A 25945-nucleotide genomic window follows, 5' to 3' on the forward strand; every position below is an offset into this window, starting at 1 on the left:
CTCTAAACTCCATATGACAGGCATGTGCAAAAGCAGCTCTTTCCTAAATATTCATTGCTGAGTCTTTCTGGCTACTTGAAATGGAAGGTGATGTGCAAAGAATAGTAATTTATTAGATTTGGGGATTTTTTCCATTAATATAGTTCATATATACAAGGATAATGCATTTAAAGAGTTTCACCTAGATCCTGATAATTCTGAAAAAGCAGAGAAAAAGAGGTAGCCCCTCTCTTATCATTCCTAATGGCCTGCTAAAGAAAAGTTTGCTTCCAGTCCTTTCAATTTTAGGGGCTATTGGTCTTTGTTAAAATAAATAAATAAGTAAGTAATCCTTAAATAGGGAACACAAAATGGTTCCATTGAACTAATGCCAAGACTGCTAACTGGTCACTTTGAGACACTTGCTACCTAGTCAATAGGCAAAAAGGGGTTTCTCTACTAGTTGGGGTGATCGGTTTTGAATATAAAGGGACAGGTGATCTTTACTATAGAGTTAGGGTAGTGGGGTATGTTCCTGGAAGGCAAGAGAGCCTCTGGGAGCACCTTTTAGAATTCCATATCTAGGATTACAAAGTTGATAGAAAACCGTAACAGTCCCACGTAGAAAGAACTAGTAATGATACCTATACTTGGGGAATAAAGGTTTGGGTCACTGCACAAGACAGGAAAACAAGGCACCTGGGATGCTCACTGAAATTAAAGGGAATATAGAAGAGATTGTGGAGAAAAGGAAATTCTATATACCAGCTATGATCCTGTGGCCAGTAGTGCAAGCAAGACCGTAGGGGTTATGGCTGTGTTTTTCCTTTGTTTTGATATAAATATATTAACCAATATTTCCACCTCTCCAATTCCCCTGCTTCTTAACATAAGATATGGTGAGAAGGTTTAAACTTCTGTCTCAATTTTTTTGCAAGTTATAGGAAATCAAAGGAGTGTGACTTAACTAAAAGGGCCTTAGACCACCCCTAAGGATAAAATGGCGTATACAACTTTGGGTAGCCTCTTTTTCTTTCAGTTGTATGCATGCATTTGTTAGAAATAAGCATGCTTTCACTGTCGCCTTACTTGAAAGTTGATTGTGATTACAAGACATGTCTTGAAATAGCATGTTGAAAGGGGTCGTTTATTTGGGATCCTTCTGCCAATGTGGTTATGGCTTGGAGCTGCATTTCCCAAATCTTTCTAGTGTGGTTTCAGGTTAGAATTAATAAAAAAAAGGAATTTGCATGAGGTTCAGGCATAAAGCTCCTCTTCCCATAATGTTTATTGTGGTTCTGCTTTTATTACCTAAATGATGATTAAGCAGCTTTGGGAATATGGGGACCACACAGGCATCAGCAAAAACCACAGAGGAAGGCCTAGCTAAGTGGGTGACCTCAGAAAGTTCTGACTGTGCTGGGCCTCAAGTATAAATTCAGACCTTGCTGGCTACACACAGTCTTGGGAATTTAGCAGGTGCCCGGAACCCCCCATGGATGAAATATAGGATGCTCCCAGTGGGAAAAGCAGTGTGGACCATTTAGAAAGCTCAGCAAATAACAGCAGGTCTTTGGACCTTGAAAAATTACCGATACCTTGTATTTTTAATTATTCCTTCACTTGAAAACAGCTGTACTTCCTCATAAGTGGTGTAATATTTAGTGATGTAATTACTGAGCATGAAAAGGCCATGGTGTCACAAAACTAAGATTTTCATGGGTAGCTGGATATGTAGTATTGCACTGTAAACACTCTCGCTAATAGATGCTTGTATATGTTAAGAGCTTAGCGAACGTGAAAATCTGTTGATAGATACGCATTTGATATGGCTCTGTGGGATTCTCTATAATCTTGGCCAAGTGAATCTTGGCTTAGTAAATATAAATGTAATATTAGAGTGTGCTGGAGGGTGTGTGACTGAGTGACTGTGCTCTCTTCTTAGCGAATGAAACAACAGAAATGCTTAGGAGAAGCATTTTTGGTCAGAAGTCCAAAGGCAAGATTCCTAAGGAAATTAAAAACTGGCAATAATTTGGGCTGTATCTTGTGCAACAAAGAGGACATGGATTTAAGCATACTTTTTAAACCTTGATATTTCCGGGTCAAAGCTTGTAAATATTTATTATCATAGAGAAAAATAATATAATAACAAAAAATAAGGTACAGCATAAAATATCAGTTACTGAAACACATTTTGCAGATACGTGCCTCTAAGTTCAGTCTTCAGATATCCCCCCAGGGCACATGCATTGATCTCCTCATGACGGTACAGATGATATATTGGAAAGCTGATTCTGTTTCTGAGAGGACAGAGAAAGATGTTCCATCCGTCTAATAATACTTTGGTGTATAAAAGATAAAAGATAGACAGGAAGACAAATCAAATAGTTTTCCTTGCAATTAACCTATATTCTTCAAGGTGCTATTTAGAAAAAAGTTTCCAAATTACTTGGGAGTAGATTGAGTATAGAAGGTAAGCATCAGATTGTTGAACTGAACTTAAGAACATGGATTTGATCTTGTATTACTGCTTCCATGACATCTCTACCTCTCACCATCTCCTTGTACAATATACATTTAATTAATGTGAACTATTATACAAATATATCTATAATTAACATCTATCAAGGGCTTAAAGTGGTACAGGAACTATTCACAGCATGTGCTCCATTCATCACCCAACAATCGATGATCTGTGTACTATATTCTCCCCATTTTACAGATAAGTTAACTGAAGCCTAGAAAAATGAAGTAACTTATTCAAAATGCCACTCACTAGCGGGGTACAGAGCTGGCATATGAACCAAGAGAATCTGGCCTCCTCCCTCAACTAGTAATCTACCATGTAACTGAGATCTCTTACACATGGACGGACACATGCTCACACACACATGCTTTTCTGAGGTATTTACCATCCCTAAGACTACCTGATAAGACACCTTTTAGCATTAAGTCCAAGTGAGTAATCATTGAATGGTACTCTATTATTTAGCAGCAATTTTGAAACTTTTAAATGTTTTCTTCCATCACGGGGTTATGACTTGAATTTGGCTGTATGAAAACCAAGTGTTCGATAAAATCTTTGCATGTCTGCTGGTAGGCATGTTGCATGTTCCCAATTAGAGCTCGTAACTGGGGATTTAGATGAATCTCAGAGCATTATAGTTCATGAAGAATCCACCTTTAACCTTAGAGCTCTCTTAGCAGCATCTTTTACATCTTTATTTCTCAAACTATAGATCAATGGATTCAGCACTGGGATGATAATGCTGTAGAACACAGAGATAAATTTATCGGTGCTGGGAGAATACAGATAGCTGGGTCGTGAGTAAATGAAGAGAAGAGTCCCCTGGTAGATGGCCACAGAAGTCAGGTGAGAGGCACATGTGGAGAAGGTTTTCTTCCTCCCACTGGAAGAGCGGATCTTCAGGACTGAGCGAAGGATGAAAAAGTAGGAGATGATGATGACTATGAAGCAGATAATTTCCACTGAGCTGCCATATGTGGAGAGAAGCCACTCATTAACGGATGTGTCTGTGCAGGATAGCTTAAGCAGGGGAGGGAGGTCACAGAAAAAATGATTAATGACATTTTTATCACAGTACTTTAGAATAAAGGCGAAGGATGTGTGAACCAGGGAACTCATGTTGCCACCCATGTAGGACAAGACAATCAACCATATACAGATGCCCCGAGACATCACAACTGTATACAGCAAAGGGTTACAGATGGTGACATAGCGATCGTACGCCATGGCAGCCAAGATAAAGGATTCTGTATCGGCAAAAGCACAGAAAAAATAAAACTGTAGGGCACAGCCATAATAGGAGATAGATTTGTTTTCTGAGAGGAAATTGAACAGCATTTTGGGAACAATGATGGAGGAGTAACAGAGGTCTGCAAAGGAGAGGTTGCTAAGGAAAAAATACATAGGGGTTTGAAGGTGGGGATCGGTCCTGATTAACATCATCAATCCAATGTTCCCTGTTAAAATCATACCGTACAATGTCAGAAACAGGAGGAATAGGACAATCTGCAGTTCAGGACGGGTCGGAAACCCTAAAAGAATAAACTCGGTCACCAAAGTGTAGTTTCCATCCATCAATTCCATATTCCGTGTTGTTTTCTTTCTATGAGAATTCTAACATCCTAAAATGGTACATTGAGGGAAAGAGAAAAACAGATATAATTACATGGTTATTTTATTGTTGCAGGGAACAAACAAGCAAGCAACGACTCCAAGCCCAAACTCCCTTTCAAATAAAAACCCCGAGAGATGCATTTCAGAATTTAGTAACTATCAGATCTCACGGTCGCTAGTTTTATCCTATTCGTTTGATGAATGACTCTGTCTTCTGTTGGATAGTTGGTTTCTGCATGTAGGGATCTGATTTTGCTTACTTTTTCTTACCCAGATATAGCATAATAGCTGGTTCAGGGGATTAAAGAAGTGATGGATTAATGGATGGACTAATGATGATATGAAGAGAGGAAAAATACACTTATTATTAAACATAAATTAACTTTAGAGTCTGCCTTAGGATAACAGTAGAGCAATTTGCTCTTTCTTTCCAGGATTTAACAGATAGTAGTACGTTGTACTCCTGGCAGAGCAGTGCTGGTTATATTATTTTTTTTAATATGAAGTAAATGTGATATTAATGAAATGAAAAAAAAATGCCAGTAAACATCAGCTGTGAGTACATTCTTGACAGGAAAGAGTTTAGGTGACTCCACAAATCCCATCAAGATAATAAGCCCAAAGAGGGCACCTGGGTGGCTCAGATGGTCAAGTGTCTGCCTTCAGCTCAGGTCATGACCTCCATGTCCTGGGATCGAGCCCCATGTCGGGCTCCCAGCTCAGAAGGGAGTCTGCTTCTCCCTCTCCTCTGCCTCTCCCCCTGCTGTGCTCTCTGTCTCTCTCTTTCTCTCAAATGAATAAGAAAATCTTAATTTAAAAAAAGATACTAAACCAAAATGGTTAAATTAATCATTTTTCTATTTTTGGCATTTATTAGAATTCTTGGCTTCTAGTGAGTGCCTGATGAATATTAGCTGACTGAATAAAGTGGGCAAAAAGTTAGTAATAAGTTGGCTTCTAATTCAAAACTCTTACTGTATATGGCCTCCTCACTGATTATATGTTCTGTGCAAACAAAAATAGTTAGCTCCCATTTATTTTTATGCTAGTATAATTCAGGGTGTTGAGTCTAAAAATTCTGTCAAAGCTTGTTTCAGGGACCTCAGAATTTTTTCAGTAGGGAAAAAAATGGAACTTGAGCTTGAAGTACAAAAACTTTTCTCTTAACCTTAAAAGATGTACTTGGAAATACATAAAACAAACAAGCAAACTATTCAATGAGCTATGGTAATATTGCCAGGAAGGGAACCAAATTGTTTTGGTTTGTTCTCTCATTTATGTAAAATGTATTCTGTCAGCGACAGTGGTGTGAACTTCATTCTTTTACGTCATCTAATCATTCAAACACCCTAGGACATGGGCACAGAGAAGCCTAAGGGAACCAGAGGATTAATATCCTGTCATGGTATTTCCTCAGAGGGTGAATGAGATGCAGGACGACAGTGGGACAGTGATTCATTTATTCTTTTGTCTGTTTCCAAAGTCATCAAGATATTTGGAAAAGATAAAATTTTACACTAGAGTTAGTAAGAATTTGTTTAGAATCTCATCTTGGTCACGTGCGAGCTGTGTGACCCAGTGCAATTTAATGGATATATCTTCATCGGTAGTGTAAAAATGACAGGCATCTCAGACGGTTACATAGGTTACAAAAATTTATCTGTCTGTCTGTATCTCTATCTATCTATCTATCTATCTATCTATCTATCTATCTCTCTATCTATCATCTATCATCTGTCTATCTATCATCTACCTACCTATCTATCTATCTATCCATCCTTCTATGTGGTCACACTTTAGAGAGACTGACACATGGTATGTAAAAAGTAAAGATTAGTTTTAATTACTCCCCTGTTCTCTTCCACCCTTAGCTTTTGAGCAGCACTAGGTGGCAAGACTTTATTAATAATATCTATCACTTACATAATGATCACTACACGCAATGCAATATTCTAAACACATTATATATAATTTGTCACTCACACACACACACACACACACACACACACACAATTACAATGCTGTTGTCCTCGCAGTCCTCTTTCTTTTACAGATGAAGAAACTGAGGCACAGAGAGTTTGAGAGGTAAGGTGTGATAGAAACACGACTGAAACCCAAGCTTCTGACTCCAAAGCCTCGTGATACATTGGCCCTCGTGATACATAAAGCTGCATTCTTATTACTAATTTTGTATTTTGGATACAAACATTGAAATAATATGCCATGTCATTAAGCTACTCATTGATAGGCATAATTCAAGTCCAGGTGTGTCCCAAGCCAACGCTCATGAGAGCGACCATGAAGGTGGTTGGATTACTAAGGGGGGGGTGCCACCGTGAGACTGGCTGTTGCTTAAAGCAGGAAGAAATGCTTCCATGTTTACGGAAAAAGCAGGGCATGTGTTCTTGAGAATTTCTGATTGGTCATCTTGTCCATTTAGAGAAATGAGAGAGGTGTGAATGACAAGGTAGGAGAAGATAGTGAATCTTAGATTCTTGCTTCAAAAAGTAATGAATGAAAAGACTGAATCAAAATACAACGTTTCAGTTGTGGGTGGGAATGCAAACTGGAAAAGAGTACGGAATTTCCTCAAAAAGCTAAAAATAGAACTACCCTACAATCCAGCAATTGCACTGCTAGGTATTTCCTCAAAGGATACAAAAATACAGATTCGAAGGGGTACACACACCCTGATGTTGATAGCAACATTATCAACAATAGCCAAACTATGGAGAGAGCCCAAATGTCCATCAACTGATGCATGGATAAAGAAGGGACATATATCCTCTTATATATGTGTTGCTTGGCCATCAAAAATAATAAAATCCTGCCATTTGCAAAGACATGGGTAGAGCTACAGAGTATTATGCTAAGCAAAATAAGTCAGTCAGAGAAAGACAAATACCGTATGATTTCACTCATATGTGGAGTTTAAGAAACAAAACAGATGAACATATGGGAAGGAGGAAAAAAGAAAAAAAAAGAGAGAGGGAAGCAAACCATAAGAGACTCTTAAGGAAAGAGAACAGAGTTGCTGGGGGAGGGGGAAGGAGGGCAGAGGCATGGGTTAAATAGGGATGACTATTAAGGAGGGCACTTGTGATGAGCACTGGGTGTTGTATGTAAGTGATGAATCACTAAATTCTACCCCTGAAATCAATATTGCACTGTGTGTTAACTAACTAAAATTTAAAGAAAAATAAAAAAGCTATAATTCACTAAAGTCTTCCCAAATCTATAACAAAACAATCTTAGTATAGAAAATAAATTAATTCAAATTGTCAGGTAACCCACCATGTTTCATTTTTCTTATCTGTAACCAAAAAAAAGAGCTTATATAAATCAAAAGTATTTTAGACCCCTGTAGAAGTTATATAAGAAACAATGACCCAAGAGAGATTATGTTGTGAGTTCAATACCAACTGATGAATGTGATTTCTGAACCATTTAAACACAATTCCATGGTTCTTGCTCTCAGATCCACAGAATCCTGTTTTTGTACAATTAAAGCCACTCTAGTAACCACAGAAGCCACTTACCAAGGAAGGAGCTGTTTTCTAATTACCTGCTTGAATCAATTCATCAGCAGAACCAAAGACTTATACATGCTTTCTCGTGTCATTGGGGACCTAATAAATGAAGGGTTCGAAACATGCTCATATCCAAGGGGCACCTAGAGAATAATTAACAGGTTATTGTTATTGTGAAATATCTTTCTAAAAAATTGGTAATGATAATAGAAATTCTGGTAGTATTAATTTGAATAGGCACTTGCCGATCTTAGTCATATTGGGGTTCTTTATAATGACACCTGGAATCCCGAAGGACCCTCTTTATTGTGGAGATTCTTTGGAAATAGTTCAAATATCTGAAAACCTATCACCATTTAATTTTTTTCCCAAAAACTCCATGGAAGCTCAAAAATTGTTACTTATTATTATCAGTACTGAAAATTGATAATTTTTTCTCATGTCCTTAAAAGCTGAGCACAGTAAAGGTTTCTGTAGAACCTGATTCCAGCAGGTGCTTCCTGAGACGCTGGAAGGACATACGGATGAGTATCTTTTGCCAGAAAGCATCAAAGTGATGGCAGAACCATCCCAGTTATTAAGAACAAGCTCTCCTCAACTAATTAGTCTTATATACACAGCATCTGACACAGTGTCTAATAGTGTCACTAATTATATTATAAGCTCTAATTTTTTTCTCACAGGATAAAACGGGTTTATTAATGACTCATATTTGCAGAGTCTTAGGGAAATCCTGTTAAAACTAATATCTGATGTAAAAATCTAATTCAGGACTGAAAAATGGCCAGGTAACTTCAGTTTAATTGTTTTTAAGGAGAGGAGTTTCACAGCTTCAATTCACTGTGGATGTTCTAACTATTGAAAAATTCCCCAATTATGGTGAACTCAGATCTGAATTTAGTTTTCTTCTTTATTTGCGGGGTGATCCTCCCATCTATATGCAAATTTTATTGAAATTATTTTGTTTAGTGGCAGGGTTGATGAACTGTAAGTTAACAATTTAAGCAAAAACGATAGTCATTTTAGCATAACATGGCTATACTGAGAATTTAACAATTAAAAGAAAAAAGATACTGTAGGGGTGCCTAGATAGCTCAGTCAGTTTAGCGTCTGCCTTCAGCTCAGGTCATAATCTCAGGGTCCTGGGATCGTCCCCCCGCAGAAGCCCTGCTTCTCCGTCTGCCTGCTGTTCCCCTTGCTTGTACTCTCTCTTTGCAAAATAAATAAATAAAATCTTGAAAAAAAATTTGCTGTAAAAAAATTTAAAAATTTTAAAAATTTACTGTGATAATGATGGTAATGAAAAAATTGTAAATATGTTTTAAACTTTAATAATTTTAATGAAACCAATTTTCTATACAAATTTACATTTTATGGTGCAATTATTTAGAATTTCATCCATTAATAGATAAAAAATACCCACTCCCTTTCCCTATTCCTACTTTTCAAAGAGGAGAGTGATAACCCAACACCAACTGAGTGATCTATTTGAACCCATAGGCAGAGGTCCAAGCCTTTAAGACTGTTGTAAAATGCAGCAGTAGCATTCCTCTGTAGCAAAATGTTTGGAATCGCTGCCTAATTCCTAGGATTTTGCACCATTCTTTATGAGGATTCTAAATGTCCCTGCCATAGTAATCAGGAGAGCTAGAAGACAAGGTGGGATGAAAGGAAGCTTTCTTATAGTGATAAGCTGATTGTACTCATTATTCAAGAGTTCTAGAAAAACACAGTTGTTAGGCAAATAGATACAGTTGAAATATAACTTTCTAACATCAGATCAGCTGTACCAAGTATGATACTGGCTCTTAGTTTCAGATTTTAGTTTACGAAGAAGGCACTGCAGGTGATATTACTTTGCTACATCTGATTTTATATTATCTGATATCAGAAAATAACACAGGACTTTGGAAGCAACGGATCAGGTATGTCCCATGTAGGAATTATTGAGAGAAGAAAGAGATATAGTATTTACACAACTCAATAATCTCTCATTTCCATACAAAATTTTAAAAACAGCTTTCCATTTGAGGTAGGATGTGATCACTCATAGTAAATTTTGCTCCCATTAATAACTTCTTGGGGGGAAAAAGGTAAATTAAAAGTAACTTCTAAGCAGAGAAAGACAATTATCATATCATTCTCTCATCTATGGAACATAAGAACTAGGATGATCTGTAGGGGAAGAAAGGGATAAAGTAAGGGAGGGTAATCAGAAGGGGGAATGAAGCATGAGAGACTATGGACTCTGAGAAACAAACCGAGGGCCTCAGAGGGGAGGGGGGTGGGGGAATGGGATAGACTGGTGATGGGTAGTAGGGAGGGCATGTATTGCATGGTGCCCTGGGTGTTACACGCAACTAATGAATCATCAAACTTTACATCGGAAACCGGGGATGTACTGTATGGTGACTAACATAATATAATAAAAAAAACATTAAAAAAAAAGTAACTTATAGCTTAGATACTGCCTATCATCACACTTAACCTGGAAATGAAGAACTAAAACCAGACTTTAACATCTACATTAAGATTAAGATTTCTGTTTTTATTAGCATGACTAAATTGATCTAAGAGTTTTTGCCCAGGCAAATATTTTGATTGTTCATTACAAAAATTTCCACAACAACCCATAGACTCTTCAGTGGAAAACATCAACAGTTTACTCCTCAAATTCTTTGGATCTCTTGCCACAAAATCCTTTCTTTGTTTCCACCAACCTGAACTACTGTCTCTTGATCTCTGGCCAATCCTATCAAATTCTTGCTTTGAAAGATCTACCTTAAACCAAATGTCCAATTCTTAATAAATTCTTTCCTTGCTTCCTTCTCCACTGAAACTGTGAAAGCTCTGTGTGGTGTGTTCTTCCTAATTACGGAGACCAGTAACCTCGGTTTTGTCTTATCAACTGTTTACTTTTGTAATACAGGAGGAAATCACCTTTTGCATCATACATATAAACTCATATGTTCTGGTCTCGAAGGACGAGAGAAACTTCGAGAAAAGTTATACTTATTTTGAAGTGAGCTGAAAACTTACAGATGTCCCTCTAAGAATTTATCAAGTATGAGTACAGGCAAGAGACTGAGAATATGGGCTTTTCTAGAACTTTTGGCAGTTACACAGAGCTGGAATATCAAAAATGAAGATGTGAGGAACCTCAAACAAATGGTAGATTTTCTACTCAAGATATTTCCTAAATTCACAGCTTTAGCATTAATGGACAAAAAGCACTAAAACTTTTGGAAAAACAAAGTGGAATTTCTCCCGATTTCTTAGTGCTTAGGATACAAAGACATGCTATGAATTTGGGTTCTGAGAATAAAAAAGTGCAAAAACTTAAAGGGATTTACCATTTGACCTGACAATCAGAAACCACATTTCCCTGAGAATCAAGTCTGAGAATACAAGTATGGTCCCTGGAACAGGGCTTCAGATGGACAAAAAAAAAACCCCAAAAAAACAAAAAAACAAAAAAACTCACAAAAACAACTTGCCAAACTTTCAGCAATTGCACACACAGGAGTAGTGCAAAACTGGAAATTTGAATGGCCTCACACACAGAGTGACACTGGCATTTACCAAATTCTAAAGTTAGTCAGGGTGGCAGATTAAAGATACAAACCAGAAACCTCTGAAACATAGGAAATTCTTTCTCTTCTTGCTGAAGAGACAAAGAGAGCCCAAGCTTTTTTTTTTTTTTTTTTNAACTTTTTTTTTTTTTTTTTTTTTTTTGATACAAGTCAAGCGGAGAGAGCCCAAGTTCTGAAGTGAAAACCTGGAAGGCCATGCCTTACAAATAGGAGTGAACTGGAGGTTCACTCCATCTCGCCAAAACTGTAAGGAAGATTCAACTCAGATCAGTTTCTGATTGAATTGAGATTAGCAACCTTAACTTCATCAGAGGAATGATTGAACCATCTATGGTAGGTGAAATCATCTGGAACATTTTTCTTTTTAGTCACTATAAGGCATGAAATAAGCAAACATATTAATACACAAAGGGTGGACAAGACTTATGAGCAATAACGAAGGGAAAAAGGCTAAAAGCAAATGAAGAATGAACCACATATTGGAGGTGGCAAGTGAGAACTTTAAAATAATTGTAAAGGTAGGTTTAAAAAAATTTAATTGGAAAAATGACAAAAGAGCGTAGAAATTCACCGAGGAATTGGAATCTATAGAAAATAATTAAATTAATTGAAAAATAGATCTATAATAAGCAACTTATTGAACTAATTTAACTTAATGAATGGTGAATTGAATATTAGGAAACAGGGGAATGAATGAAAATTGATGAGTCAGAGGGCTTTTATTAAGATTTTTTTGCTTAGAACCTGAAACCAATGTGGTATTGAAAGTCACCAGAAAAATACATGCTCTGTCACCCAAATACCTTGAATGCCCACATTGAACCAGTTCTTAAGAAATCAGACTTTCCCAGCAAGTGCTCTTTCATGTTGGGACTGCTTGGGAGAGAACGAACACTTGTTTTTTTTTTTCCTTTTGTTTGAGTTGTTACATCTTCTACACACTAGATGGCACCAGAGACAGCCATGTAATCACCTAAGTAGTACGTCTAAGTCCTGAAGACACCCCTCATCTTCCCATGTTCTTAGAGACCTTTGGTGTCATTGTTATTTCATTCAACTGAACAGCATTTGATTTCTCATCCTGTAGGAGTGTTTTTCAGATTTCATTATTTTCTTTTAAGAAACACTTCTGTTACTTGGGTAAGAGGTCTCTCTTCTCTCCACACATCATATTCTGACTTTCAGCCCCAATAAAGCATCATTAAACAGTAAATCCTGATTCTATACTTTCTTACCCTTGGTATCAATACCCCAATAGGTTGAATTACTTTTATGGCAGACCAACTAAAATACAATTGAATTAATATTGAACTCATGTTCTAAAAAAGTATCAAATTAGGAAGGTTAATGGTAACTTAACCATAAATCAGTCCTACAGAAACTGTCAAAGCAAGGGGAAAAGCTAGTTTACATGAATGAACAAGTACGTTGTAAGAAAGGAGATTTCTTGTTTTGGGACTGTGACAGCCTAAGACATGCAGACCAGCCATCTTACTGAAAACAATTAAAATAATGAATAAAGCTATTTTGAATCTACACAAAGGCATCAAAGAATGGACAAGAAATTCTATTTTTACCAAACTGAGCAATAAAAAAAGGAAAAATCCTCACCACTTCACTATGTATAAATAATAGAAGTATTTAGAGCCAATGGGGAAATGAATCTAATTAAAGCTGCAGAAAATTCCAGACCAAACTATAGATTTGATTGACTCCGCCCCTTATCCTAGCAGCTATACAGAGGAATTGTTCTTAATTCTAAGGGCAAATATTGTCTACTTAAGTCTCTACTGCTTTTTTATGCAAAATATCCATTGTAAAATAAATTTAAAAAATCATGAGAAATATTTAGAGGCAGGAAAACATGATCCCTAAAAAATAAATAATAATAATAATAATTCTATAAAAACACAGAGAAATTACACCAACACTCAGATTGAGAATCTCAGTGAACGTATAATGAATGCAAAGTGAATTACATCTAGGCATAGAATAGTTAAATAAAAGAAAATGAAGCAAAACAACAACAAAAATAACTATAAAATATACAAAGTAGCCCAAACAACCATCAAATGAAGCAAACATCAAAATGAGCGTTGATTTCTCATCAGAAATAAAGGCTTTCAAAAGACATTATAATGACCACATTAGACAAAGTTTAAAAAGTCAAACTATTATTCTGCATTCAGAAAAAAATGACACTCAAAATTTTCTTGCAAAAATGGTACCAGCCCAAAGGGCTTATCTGGTGAATTCTAAATATTTTAGGAAGAAACAATTTCAAATTATGCAAAATTGTTCAGAGAATAGACAAATATAGCATAGTGTTATACTTTTTGTATGAAACCAAGATAACTTTAAAACAAAAACCCGAGAAGAATTTTTTAAAAGATGATAATATTATCATCTAACTTATGAAAACAGATACAAAAAGTCCTTAACAAAATATTAGTAAATCAAATCCAATGTTACTTAAAACAGATAATATAACAAACCAAGAAGGATTTTCAGAAATTCAGTGTTGGTGGGCATTTAAAAATCAATTTATTTAACCATATGAACAAAATAAAGGAGAAAAGCCATAAGATTATCTCAATAAATGCAGAAAGAAAACCCAACAACGTGACACATTCAATACACAGTCCAAGTAAATATTTTAATGAATTAGAAAAAGGGATCTTTCTCAAGCTGATAAAGGACATCTACATTAGTGATCTATTGCTGCATAATGAATTGCCAAAAACTTGGAAGGTTAAATCAGTACCTATTTATCATCATGTAGTCCCTGTAGGGCAGGAGTGTGAACAGGGTTGAGCTGGGTCTTTCAGCAAGCTGTGATCAACCTTGGCTGGAGCTAAGGCATCATCTGAACGCTTGCCTGGGGAAGGATTTATGTTCATGATCATCCAAGCTGTTGGCAAAGTTAATTTATTTGCCATTGTAAGAATAAGGGTCTCATGCCCTTGGGGGCTATTTGCCAGAGGCTGTGACAACTCTATATAAGGAATTATTTTTGCTGCCATTATGGTGACCAAATGGTCAAATTATTGGCAATGGTCCAAGAGTCTATAAAAAGGTAAAGATGGAGCTGATTACTGGCCAGAGTACCAAGATGACTGCTTGAAGTCTGAGCAATTGTGCCCATCCTGGGTTCTCCTCTGTGGTCAGGGATGTCCTGATAAGGGGCAGGATGCCACCGCTCTAGAGAGTTCTATCATGTGCAATGCAATGGTAGGGATGTTGTCCGTAAGTGTAAAAACTCCCTTTCCTATACATTCACTTGACTCTAACTGCTCCGTGATTATCCAAAGTGTCCAGGAGAGAGGTAACTCACTCAGCACCATGGTCTCTGGCAACAGACTGAGGTCAGGGGAGACCACACGCTGCTGAAACTGGGATATACCTGTGGGCCCAGGTTTAGCTTTACCCTGTAGCAGGGAGTCCTCAGTAACTGCCCTGATCTTGTGGGGGTGCTGTTTCCATGACACAAGACACAGTAAGCCACGGGATTAGGGCCTGTGAGAGCCCCTGTTTTGAGGAGAGCCCAGTATGCACCTATAATTACCCCTTTAATGGTATGTAACATGGGGCTGAGGAGGGCAGTTTCTTCTAACAGAAGTCCTGGGGAAACTTATGACCATTTACTGGTGATCCAGAGATTCTAGGTTGAATGAGGAGGTTGCTAAAGCCTCTAGAATGAAGGGCCCTCTGGGAGGCACTAACAGGACAGCCAGGTGTATTGTCATTGGGGCAGATTCTAGAAACTCTTTTTAAGAAGCCCTATTAACATTGGGAAATTTTGTGAGCCAAAGCATAAATAGACTTAAGTAAAATCAAAGATATGTTTCTTCCCAAATTCCAAAAAGTCTGTAAGATGTTAGCTTTGTTTTAATATTGTAGGTGCTAAGACAATCAATAGCTGTTTCGTTGTAGTGGTAGGGATAAAGCCACCTCTGGTTTACCAAATAAGCTTCAGGGGTGGGTCTTTTACTGTGAGGGATAATGGTCCACCCCCTTTTTATGAGCTCCCTAGTAAATGTTTGTATGTCTGAAACGAGTCTGTCAAATGAATCTCTTTGGAGGAGGATACTTTATACACAATAACATTGCTATGTGTGCGGAGAGCTGAATGCAGTTAAAATCTTGCCTGAAAAATTTGTGTGGGATGGCAGAACTATTGAAATACTCCATGGATGGCTAAGTAAAGGTGAATTATATCCCTTTAGTGTTGAAGGCAAACTGCTCTGAGAGACTGTTGTAATAGACACTGAACAGGACATATTGGCCAAATCTATGGCTACAAAATATTTAAAACTTGTTGATTGACAGAGTCAGTAATTTCAGTAATATTTCATGTGGGAGCCTTAATGAGTGGGACCGTGAGATTAAAGTTGTGGTAATAGCCTGATATCCATTATTTCCAAGTTGAAAAATAGGCCAAATTGGGCTTCAAGATGGAGAACTAGTTGAGACAATCACCCCTTCTCTAAATACGTCCTGTATAATGGGTTTAAATCCTTGAGGACCTCGTTTTCTTTTACACTGGGCTATTTTAACTGCATGGGTGCTATGACGAAAATCCTGTCCTCCTAAAAGTGTATATGTTGAAGCCCTCACCAATGTGATGGTATTTGGAGATGGAAACTTTGGAGGTATATTAGTCAGGGTTATTCATCAGAGCAGAATTAGTAGGATAAATAATGACACATAGATGATAGATAGATGATAGATGATAGATAGATAATTGATAGATGATGATAGATAGATGATAGATGATAGATACATACATACATAGATACATAGATATAGAGACATGCATAGAAAGGAAGACAGAAAAGTAAAAGGAAACCCTGATTTGTAGCATTTGATCATTTCCATTCTGCAAACATCCCCACTGATCTTAGATGAGGAATAGTATTAGAATCTATCACCAGTGCACCTACTCTAGGAGATAATACTAAGACAGTCTCTCCGAATGAAGGTAATTATATGAGGGAAACTTGGAACACATATGTATGCGTGCATGCGTGTGTGCATGCAGACACAATTGAGTACAGGTAAAACTGGGGAATTTGGAATAAGGCTAGTGATTGTATTAATGTCAGTATCCTGGTTGTGATATTAAATTATAATTTTGCCAAGTGTTACTATTAGGAGAAACTGAGCAAATTATAAAAGGGAGCTCTTTGTATTATTTCTTATAAATGCACGTGATTGTACAGTTATCTCAATTTAAAATATTGGTAGGGGATGGGGACATCTCCCCTTTCTTATTCCTGCAATCCCATTCCCTGATAATGCCAGAGAGCTGCCATATAAATCCTACCATTATATTCTATGAAAGAAGCAAGAGAAATACAACAAATAAAAACTTATCTGTTACAGCAAAATAATTAAATAAATCTTACATCTGAAAAGAAAAAAAAAGAGATCCCAGTAACCTAAGCTTCCACATTGAGAAATTAGATTAACAAGAGAAAAATAAATACAAAGCAAACAGACCAAAGGAAATAATTAAGATTAGAGCAGAAATCAATGACATTGAAAACACAAACAAGCAGAGAAAAGGAATGAAATAAAAAGCTTGGTTTCTTTGAAATATCAATAAAATGGATCATAGATGTAAACATAAAATTAGAACTGTGAATACTTTGGAATTAACATAGGAGAAACTCTGAGACCTTGGGTTAGGCAAAAAATCTTGAATCATGAAGGAAGAAAAAAAAGAAATTGAATTTCATTAAAGTAAATATTTTTGCTAAGTAAAAGATACCATGAAAGGATGAAAAGACAAAGCAGAGTCTAGGGTAAAACATTTGCACAACACCTATTTAACAAAGTACTTGTGTTTAGAATATACATAAACTCTCAAAACTCAATAAAAAAAAACAACCTAATTTAAAAATTGACAAACAACTTGAACAGACATTTCATCAAAGAAGATACAGAGATTTCAGATAAGGCCATGAAGACATGCTCACATCAGTTTTGATTAGGGAAGGAAAAAACCAAAGAAAATGAGTTATCACTGAACACCTATTTGAATGACAAAAATACCCACAATAACAACAACAACAAAAATAAAACAATTCATGACAATGCCTAATGATAGCAAGGACTCAGCAACTAGAGCACTCATGCATTTCTGATAAGAATGCCAATGGACATCCACTCTGGAAAGTGAGTTGGCTGTTTATTGTGAAGTTAATTATACATTTACCATATACATTTACCTGAAAGTCCCACTCCTGAGTTTTTATCATAGACAAATAAAAATTTGTGTTGCACACAAAAAAACTACAGTCAATAGAGCCTGTAGAAGGGGACACAGATAATGGTGAATGATAGAATAGAATAAATGTGGTTTTTATTCACAAATATTACTAAAATATTTGCACACTACTGTTAACATGGCCCTATATTTCAAATACAAGACTGAAGCATGTCAAGACAAGAGGATCAATCATATTTCTTTGTGAGACCATTTGTAAGTATTTATCTTAATGATGAAATATTAGTTATAGGAACTTATCATCATGGTCAGATGAATGTTCAAAGGAAAGTTAGATTGAAAAATAACCATAAATCAGTACTGATAGAGGTACTGCTTATCATAAGCTCTTGAAATAGTTTTCCCTGCTTTAGGATACTATTACAAATAATGGTGAAGAAGTCATATTCTTTGTAAGCCAAGTTATAAAGAATATCTGCAAAGTTGCAGATTTAGCAATGCTTTTCAATGCCAAAATCATACAGGAGTGGCAGCAAAGCTAATGACGAAATAAATTATTTTTTTAAATATAAGAAATTTGTAAAGAAACTCCTTGCAAATTATCAAATGTCTGGCGTATGATGTAATTATAAGAACAGTACCTAGAGAAACCTAAAACTCTTTTCTTTGAAATACCCATGGATGATTCTTAGACTTTCTTGCTACTCCCCCATTGCTACTTGGAGTGTATTAAATTCTTGCCAAGTACTAATAAAACGCATTTGTATCCACAACTATCTATAACCTCAGAAATTCATACATCAATGAAGGTGTGAAGGGAACATGCAAAGTGAAGAAAATCATACCTTTAACACCTGAAGTGTTCAATCCTACCACATTCATTAAAAGTACCCAAGCCTTGGGGCGCCTGGGTGGCACAGTGGTTAAGCATCTGCCTTCGGCTCAGGGCGTGATCCCAGCGTTATGGGTTCGAGCCCCACATCAGGCTCCTCTGCTATGAGCCTGCTTCTTCCTCTCCCACTCCCCCTGCTTGTGTTCCCTCTCTCGCTGGCTGTCTCTATCCCTGTAGAATAAATAAATAAAATCTTTAAAAAAAAAAAAATACCCAAGCCTGCATTCCTGGGAAACATTTCCTACCACAAATGGACTTCCACACCAGCTGAAAATAATCTAAAGAGGCCCTATCCCCCGCCAAATATTATAAAACATTAATACTGTAGGTATTTTCTCCTTTAGAATTGCATGCAGGCATATGCAAGGAGACATATTTATTTGCTTCACACAACACAATTTCTGGGGAATGAGGTAAACAAGTAGTCCAGGCTTTTTAAAATGACATCGGAAGTCTACATTTTTTTCATCTTCCTGATTTCCCACTCTTAGATATGACCTCTGCAACCTTCCAGGAATGAAAGAAAATGGAAGCAGGAGAGCCCTTGCTGATTCCTGCATTCATCCCACCACTGGGTCATCTGCTCATAGTTACCTGGAAGAGGGTCTGGGAGGTGGAGTATTTCAAATTCTCAAGCTCTCTAGTTAAATTGATTATGAGACAGGAGATTTAGATCGATCTGTGCTGAACCAGTCTGCAACACCCTCCACATCAGTTCAGGTGACTCTGTAGATTAGTTTCCTATTGCTGTTGTCATAAGTTACCACAAATAGATCAACTTATAATAGCACACATTTATTATCTGACAGCGCTGTAGGTCATAGGTCCAACACAGATCTCAATGAGCAAAAATCGAGATGTGGGCAGGGCTGCACTTCCTTCTGGAAGCTCTAGGGGGGATTCCATTTCTTTGCTCAATTAGATTATTGACAGAGTTGAGTTCCCTGAGGTTACAGGACTGAAGACCCTGTTGCCTTGTTGATTTAAAAGAGATTTAAATTGAGTTATCTGAACTCCTGGGAATGTTTCCCAGGAACGCTATCAGCCAAATGTCATGCTTAGCTTCTAGAGGTCATCAGAGAAAATGAGGCCACATATTTCTTTGTGACTTAAAGTCAATATGTTAAAAATCTTTTATATACCCTCTAAAGACACATATTTTTCATATGTCATACAATTCTTTGATAAAATAAGCTTTTTTAAAACAGCTTTTGTAAAATATAATCACTACCACATTCTTATAGGTAATTGTGTTTTTGGGTTTTTTTGTTTTGTTTTGTTTTGTTTTTTAACAAGTATTTTCTTCAGAGGAACATTATGCCCAAGTTGTTACTTTATTGAGATAATAATGTATGCAATCCCTTGAGAAGAGGCAATCTTTTTTTTTTTTTTTAAGATTTTATTTATTTATTTGACAGAGATAGAGACAGCCAGTGAGGGAGGGAACACAAACAGGGGGAGTGGGAGAGGAAGAAGCAGGCTCATAGCAGAAGAGCCTGATGTGGGGCTCGATCCCACAATGCCGGGATCACGCCCTGAGCCGAAGGCAGACGCTTAACCGCTGTGCCACCCAGGCAGAGAAGAGGCAATCTTTTACATATAGCAACACTCGTCCAAAATGAATTTATACAAGAATGTACATGTTTCCTTCCTCATTAAATTTAAATTGTTGTGATGTATATATTGACCCAGCTATTTTGACATAACAGAAAATATAAATCTTCAGCAAACGGCACACCAAGTCATGTATTACCCCTATACATTGGGTGGCCAGAAGTCAGTAAATGATACTATCTAGAAGACTGGTGTATATAAAAATCAGAAAAAAAAGAAAGATACATGAGAATAAGTTCTTGGTCTGTACTTGAAAAATGTATGCTGCCCTTACTAGCAATCGTAGGCTAGTCAAATAATTATATGTAGGGTCAGATGATTGTTTTTATAAACTATGTCATAGTTTCTTTTTTTAAAATTTAATTTATTTATTTGAGGGAGAGAAAGAGAGAGAGAGAGCACACGAATGGGGGGAGGGCCAGAGAGAGAGGGAGAAGCAGACTTCTTGTTGAACAGGGAGCCTAATGCGGGGCTTGATCCCAGGACCTTGAGACCATGACCAAAGCCAAAAGCAGACACTTAACTGACTGAGCCGCCCAAGCGCCCCTCATAGTTTCTTTTTAATCAGCCTCAATTACAGTAGCTGATAATAGATAGCATATATAATTAAATGAATTCAGGGAGTAATTTCTACAGGCTCCCTCATTGTGAATTAACAGACTGGAAAGACGAGGGATAGAGATATAAAAAGAAAATACACAGGTCTCAAGGAATTTTTTAAAAGTATAAAGGAAGTCATAATCTTACAGTTGTTAATTGACACTGAATTCATAATGTTATAAATGTTCATTAATATTTTATTTGAATACTATGGCGTATTTAAACTTGTTCCATAATCCTTGCTTAGATGAGCAAAGAGTTGAGTAGTACATTTTTTAAACTAAACAAATAAAGTAAAAGGAAAATAATTCCAATGTGTAAATAAGTAGATTATCTTCCCTAGGTAATTCAGATTGTGGAATGTCTCTTTTCATCAAAAATAGCACTCTATTGACTATCTCTATGAATTTGAGTATAAAATAAAACACAATTAAAGATTTCACTCAGAATTATACTGAAATACAGACAACACTTTCATTTTTGGTGTTTTAAACTTTTTCCAAATGCTTCTCCATGCCAGGTGGATATTGGCCATTATAATAACCCTGGGAGTTCATAGAAGATAGTGTGTTTTGATAATTTTATTAATTATGAATTATTAAGGACAAGACAACAAGCTCAAAATGGAGTCACTTTTTCTAAGCCTCACATCACCAAACCAAAACTTAGCTCCAGTTTTGGCTCTTCCAAAAAATGGAATCTGAAACCACTCAATCAAGATTTACCTGGTGAACATTAGCTAGTTTATCTGCCTGGTACCTTCCTGCCATGCCCTATGAGGAAAGCAACTTTGCAATAACCAACTCCATTTTTGCCTGGTATAACTTCCTTGTTCCTGCTCCTTTCTGCCTGTAAAATCCCTCACCTTGTGTAGCTCTTGAGAGCTCCTTTCTACCTTTTGGATTGGATGCTGCCAGATTCATGAATTGCTGAAAAAAGGCAATAATGTCTTTAAGATTTACTTAGTTGAATTTCTGTTCTTTAACTGAATGTAATAATAATAATAAACTAGCTGAACGAATTGTTCAGAATATTGATAAAGAGATCTAAATTGAGCTATCTGAACTCCTGGGATAGCACTGTTTCTGTGACATCATAATTCCTGCTTTACTAAATTTCAGAAACAAAAAACACCCCACTACTATCTTTATCATAATCATCAACTTTATCATTACTATCATCACCACCATCATCATCATCATCTCCATCATGGTCTTTATCATGGACATACAGAAAATTCTTATACAAAACATTAAATGAGAAGGGGTATAAGCATATATACTTTCATGGATACAATACAGAAATAAATAAATGTGATACATTATGTTAGATGGTAGTGGATGTAAATGGTTTGATGCAGTAAAATATAACCATCTAAAGAACAGGAACTAATATTGTCTTACAGGCATGCGTACAATTATAGCAAAAACTACAAAACAGCATAATTGTCAAAGAACACCTAACAGAAGTTCTCAGGGACAGATGCAGTAAAAAATCTCTTCATGCCAGTGACTGACTTGAAAATCTGGAACTGGGAGGATAGGTATTAGTGGTTCTGTTGACAGGTGCTCTTTTTCCTTGATAAAACCAGTTCAAAGGTTTAATACTTTTAGACACTTTAGAAGGGGTTAAAGGCATGAAAGTTTAGGCACACTAACACAAATGCAACTGTGCGGACTTTGCGTAATTCTGCAAATAACTTCTAACACATTCCTTCACTTTTGAACTCATGTATATTTTATTTTCAAAATATGAATTGATGTAGGAATAGCTGTTTGGAGTCCCATTAATGAAGAGGTGAAGTAATTCAAAGCAAATTACTTTGGGGCCAAAATTGTTAAGTTAGGAACTGTTAAGTTCTAACATAGAATGAAGTTATTAGGAAGAAAGCTAAGTGAATATAACTTTTTTTTCGAAATTATGATTGAAGTAATTCCATATGGCTGCATAGTAGGTTAAATAAATGTGCTTTCAATGTTTATTGATGCTCTGAAATCTCTTGATTTTGCCAGGAATCTGAGATGTGTCACAGCAATATTCATTTATTGATTAATTTATTTAATCAGTCATTCAACAAAACATTTGTTATTTAGCTGCTATTTCCAGTCTCTGGCTATAGAATCAAAGAATGTTACAAATACCAGTGTGAAGATTTGAGAGATTGTTTAGGTAAACAAGTATATTTTTAGTATAATCAAGCCAAAAATCTTAACAGATTGAGTTCTATTTAATATGAACTTTATTTATATTCTAATTTCATATGAAATGGGTGGTGCACATTACTATTTTATTCATGAGGTGGGATTATTCTTTGGGCTTGGAGCACTGAAGACAGACTAATTTGCCTGGTATGTATCCAGACACAATAAATTGTAGATTGGTATTTAGAAGTATCTAGAAGTACATCAAAACTAGAAGCAGTTAACTTCTTAAAGGGGAATGCAGAGAATTGAAATGTGTCTCTGATGAATGTGTGGCAAGCAACTAAAGCATTTACAACTAAACTCATCACACTATCTTTTTAAGTAATAGTCTTTTCAGTGCTGCAATCACATCCTTGTTCCTAAGACTGTATATCATGGGGTTAAACATCGGAGTCACTATGGTGTAGAAAAGAGAGAGCAGTTTGTCAGTTCCTGCAGAATGATTGGATTTGGGCCTTAAGTAGGTGATGGTAGCTGATCCGAAGAATAAAAGCACAACCAGCAGGTGAGAAGAACAGGTGGAGAAAGCTTTGGCCCGTCCCCTGGCTGTTGGCAACCTCAGAATGGTGGAAATGATTTTGCCGTAAGAGGCAAGTATCAACATAAAAGGAACTGCAACAAACAGCATAGCTACTACGTAGACTGCTATCTCGTGCACAAAAGTGTCCCCGCAGGCTAGCTTGAGGATGGGAGGTATGTCGCAGAAGAAGTGGTTAATTTGGTTAGAATTACAGAAATGTAGAGAGAAAATCTGACATGTTTGCCCTATCTGGACTGGAATTCCACTAAGCCAGGAGCCAACAGCCAACTGGATGCATGTCTTGTGGTTCATGACGAGAGGGTAGTGCAGAGGGTTACAAATGGCCACGTAGCGGTCATAGACCATCACTGCCAGGAGGAAACATTCCGTGGCTCCAAGCATAAGGAAGAAGCACATTTGAGTGGCACAGCCCAGCATCGAAATGCTTCTATCCTGAGTCCAAAGGTTCACCAGAATCCTGGGGAGGGTGACAGACACGTAACAGATTTCCAACGAGGAAAAATTCGCCAGGAAAAAATACATGGGTGTCTGTAGTGCAGCGTCAAGCCTGGTTGTTATTATTATGAGGCTATTTCCAATGAAGACAATAATGTAAATGATGGAGAACACCCCAGATAGTAACCCTTGGAGGTTTGGACGGTCAGAAAACCCCAAGAGTACGAATTGTATTCTTGCGGAAGCATTGCCTTCTGCTCTCATCTCCTCACATGTCATCTGTGGGAACGATTGAATCAGAAGTCTGATTCTGATTTCTCTGATTTCTTTGGTTCTTGTTTTCTTACGCATAAACTGGATGGCATGCCTGCCAATTTTTTTCCACTCCTTATTAAAACAAATCTATAAGTGCCAGTGCTCTAAAAATGTGCTGAAGTGTATTTTTCATTATTATTAAATGTATTTAAGAAAAAAATCCCCATAGCCGTTTTTCCTGCTATGCATTATCATGTTTCTTTGCTTCTGAAGATATAAGATTGTCATTTTGCTATCCATCTGAACCCTCAAAATCTGAGTTTATGTTCAATTGTGACAAGGATTCCATTCTTTCACCTGCCACATTTTCTCCTCACCTCTCAGTTCTGTTTTCTATTATTATCGATTCAAAATTAATTTTGTTGCACAAGGAAATATTTTGTAAGCCACCTAAATTGGCTTTAGGGATGAATATGGTTCACTTTTTAAAGTAATGGGTTTTTGCGGTATTTCTCAGTCTCTTTAAGCTTTGACATTCTGCATACTTAGGGTATTTTGCTATAAAACAAAATTGATGAGCTAAACACTAAATGTTATGGGGTGTTATTTAATCTTTAAAACTATGTATTCCAGTGTAAGATCCATGAAATCAGCATTTTTTTTTCAGGTTCTGCAAAGGGGAGAAAAGGAAGTCTAAGATGGTCTATGTCTTAAAATACTCAAGAGGTTAAGAGGCAGGTCCATCTAGCATTATATTTAAGAAAGCAATCTCAATTACTAGATATATATATAGTGTGTGTATATATGTATATAGTACATATACATGTGTATATATAGTGTGTATATATGTATATATACATTGTATATATGTGTATATATGTATATAACACATGCACAGTTATACATATACATTGTATATGTATATTTCATATATATATTATATATTTATAATACCATATATAAGAAATATCAACCAAAACTAATCTCTGAGATTTTCCTAAATTCCCCAGATCCTCAATAATTGCTATTATTCTGCTCACCCCACTTAATCCTTTCAGTCTTTTTCTTGTACACATACGTGTCTATGTTCATGCACATGTGTGTGATCAGGGTGAATTGGCCATCTTTATTATGTACTTTTCTCATTGCTATAACTAGATTATAAACACCTTTTGATGTTCTCTACACCTTTCTATGTGTAGTATATTTGTTCCACAAAATGTGATTTACTAACTTTTTGAATAAATTACAAATAAGCCAAATCAGTTGTTTCTTTGGAATAGTCTTACATGCTCACTCACACCTTAGTGTAAGCATAGTGTAAGCAAAATGCACACATCCCCTGCCTTTTTCCCTCCTGGCATAGATCAAGCATGTCTTCTGTGATGTGTGTGTGTGTGTGTGTGTGTGTGTGTGTGTGTGTGTGCATGTGTGTGTGAGTTATACTCTTTTCCATCACCCTTGCAGAAGTAGCAAATTGCTTCATTGTTTTCAGTATGTCTTAGATAACTTCCGTATTATGAGTTAACTATATGAAACCCCATATAGTTATGAAAACCCATAGAGACTAACTCACTGCAAAGAAAAGATATACTTATAACCATATTCTAAGGGTGTTAAATATGGACAATGGTCAAAATTTCAGCTACAGAAAAGTAGACAGAAATGGGACAGGAACAATAGTCCATGCAAAACTTGGACATCCTGAGGATTTTCTGTGGCTGAGAAAAGAAAAATTAAATGACAATTTCTTTTACAATCTCTAATATTCCAAACTACATATTAAATACAGGTATTTAAAACTTGTCCCATTATTATAAAATTCTCCCAATGGAAATTTGATTACAGAGCATCGATGTGAAAATGCCATAACTGGGTCTCTAAGATGGTTGGAAATTAGTAGCTGATAGGTGGTGTACAAGACTA

At 36.4% G+C, this 25945-nt stretch overlaps 2 protein-coding genes across 2 annotated transcripts; both read right to left on the reverse strand.

The window, feature by feature from the left end:
* Positions 1 to 3148: 3148 nt before the first annotated feature.
* On the reverse strand, positions 3149 to 4093 carry LOC100484716 (olfactory receptor-like protein OLF1). Its single transcript, XM_034645355.1, has one exon. It carries the CDS (start codon positions 4091 to 4093, stop codon positions 3149 to 3151), a length of 945 nt encoding a protein of 314 aa, XP_034501246.1.
* Positions 4094 to 23092: 18999 nt separating this feature from the next.
* Positions 23093 to 24052, reverse strand: LOC100484969 (olfactory receptor 10AG1). The gene has a single exon (XM_011234336.3). The coding sequence runs from the start codon at positions 24041 to 24043 to the stop codon at positions 23093 to 23095; it is 951 nt and encodes a 316-aa protein (XP_011232638.1). The 5' UTR covers positions 24044 to 24052.
* Between the last annotated feature and the right edge of the window lie 1893 nt (positions 24053 to 25945).

This window comes from Ailuropoda melanoleuca, chromosome 16, assembly GCF_002007445.2.
Source record: "Ailuropoda melanoleuca isolate Jingjing chromosome 16, ASM200744v2, whole genome shotgun sequence".
Lineage (NCBI taxonomy): Eukaryota > Metazoa > Chordata > Mammalia > Carnivora > Ursidae > Ailuropoda > Ailuropoda melanoleuca.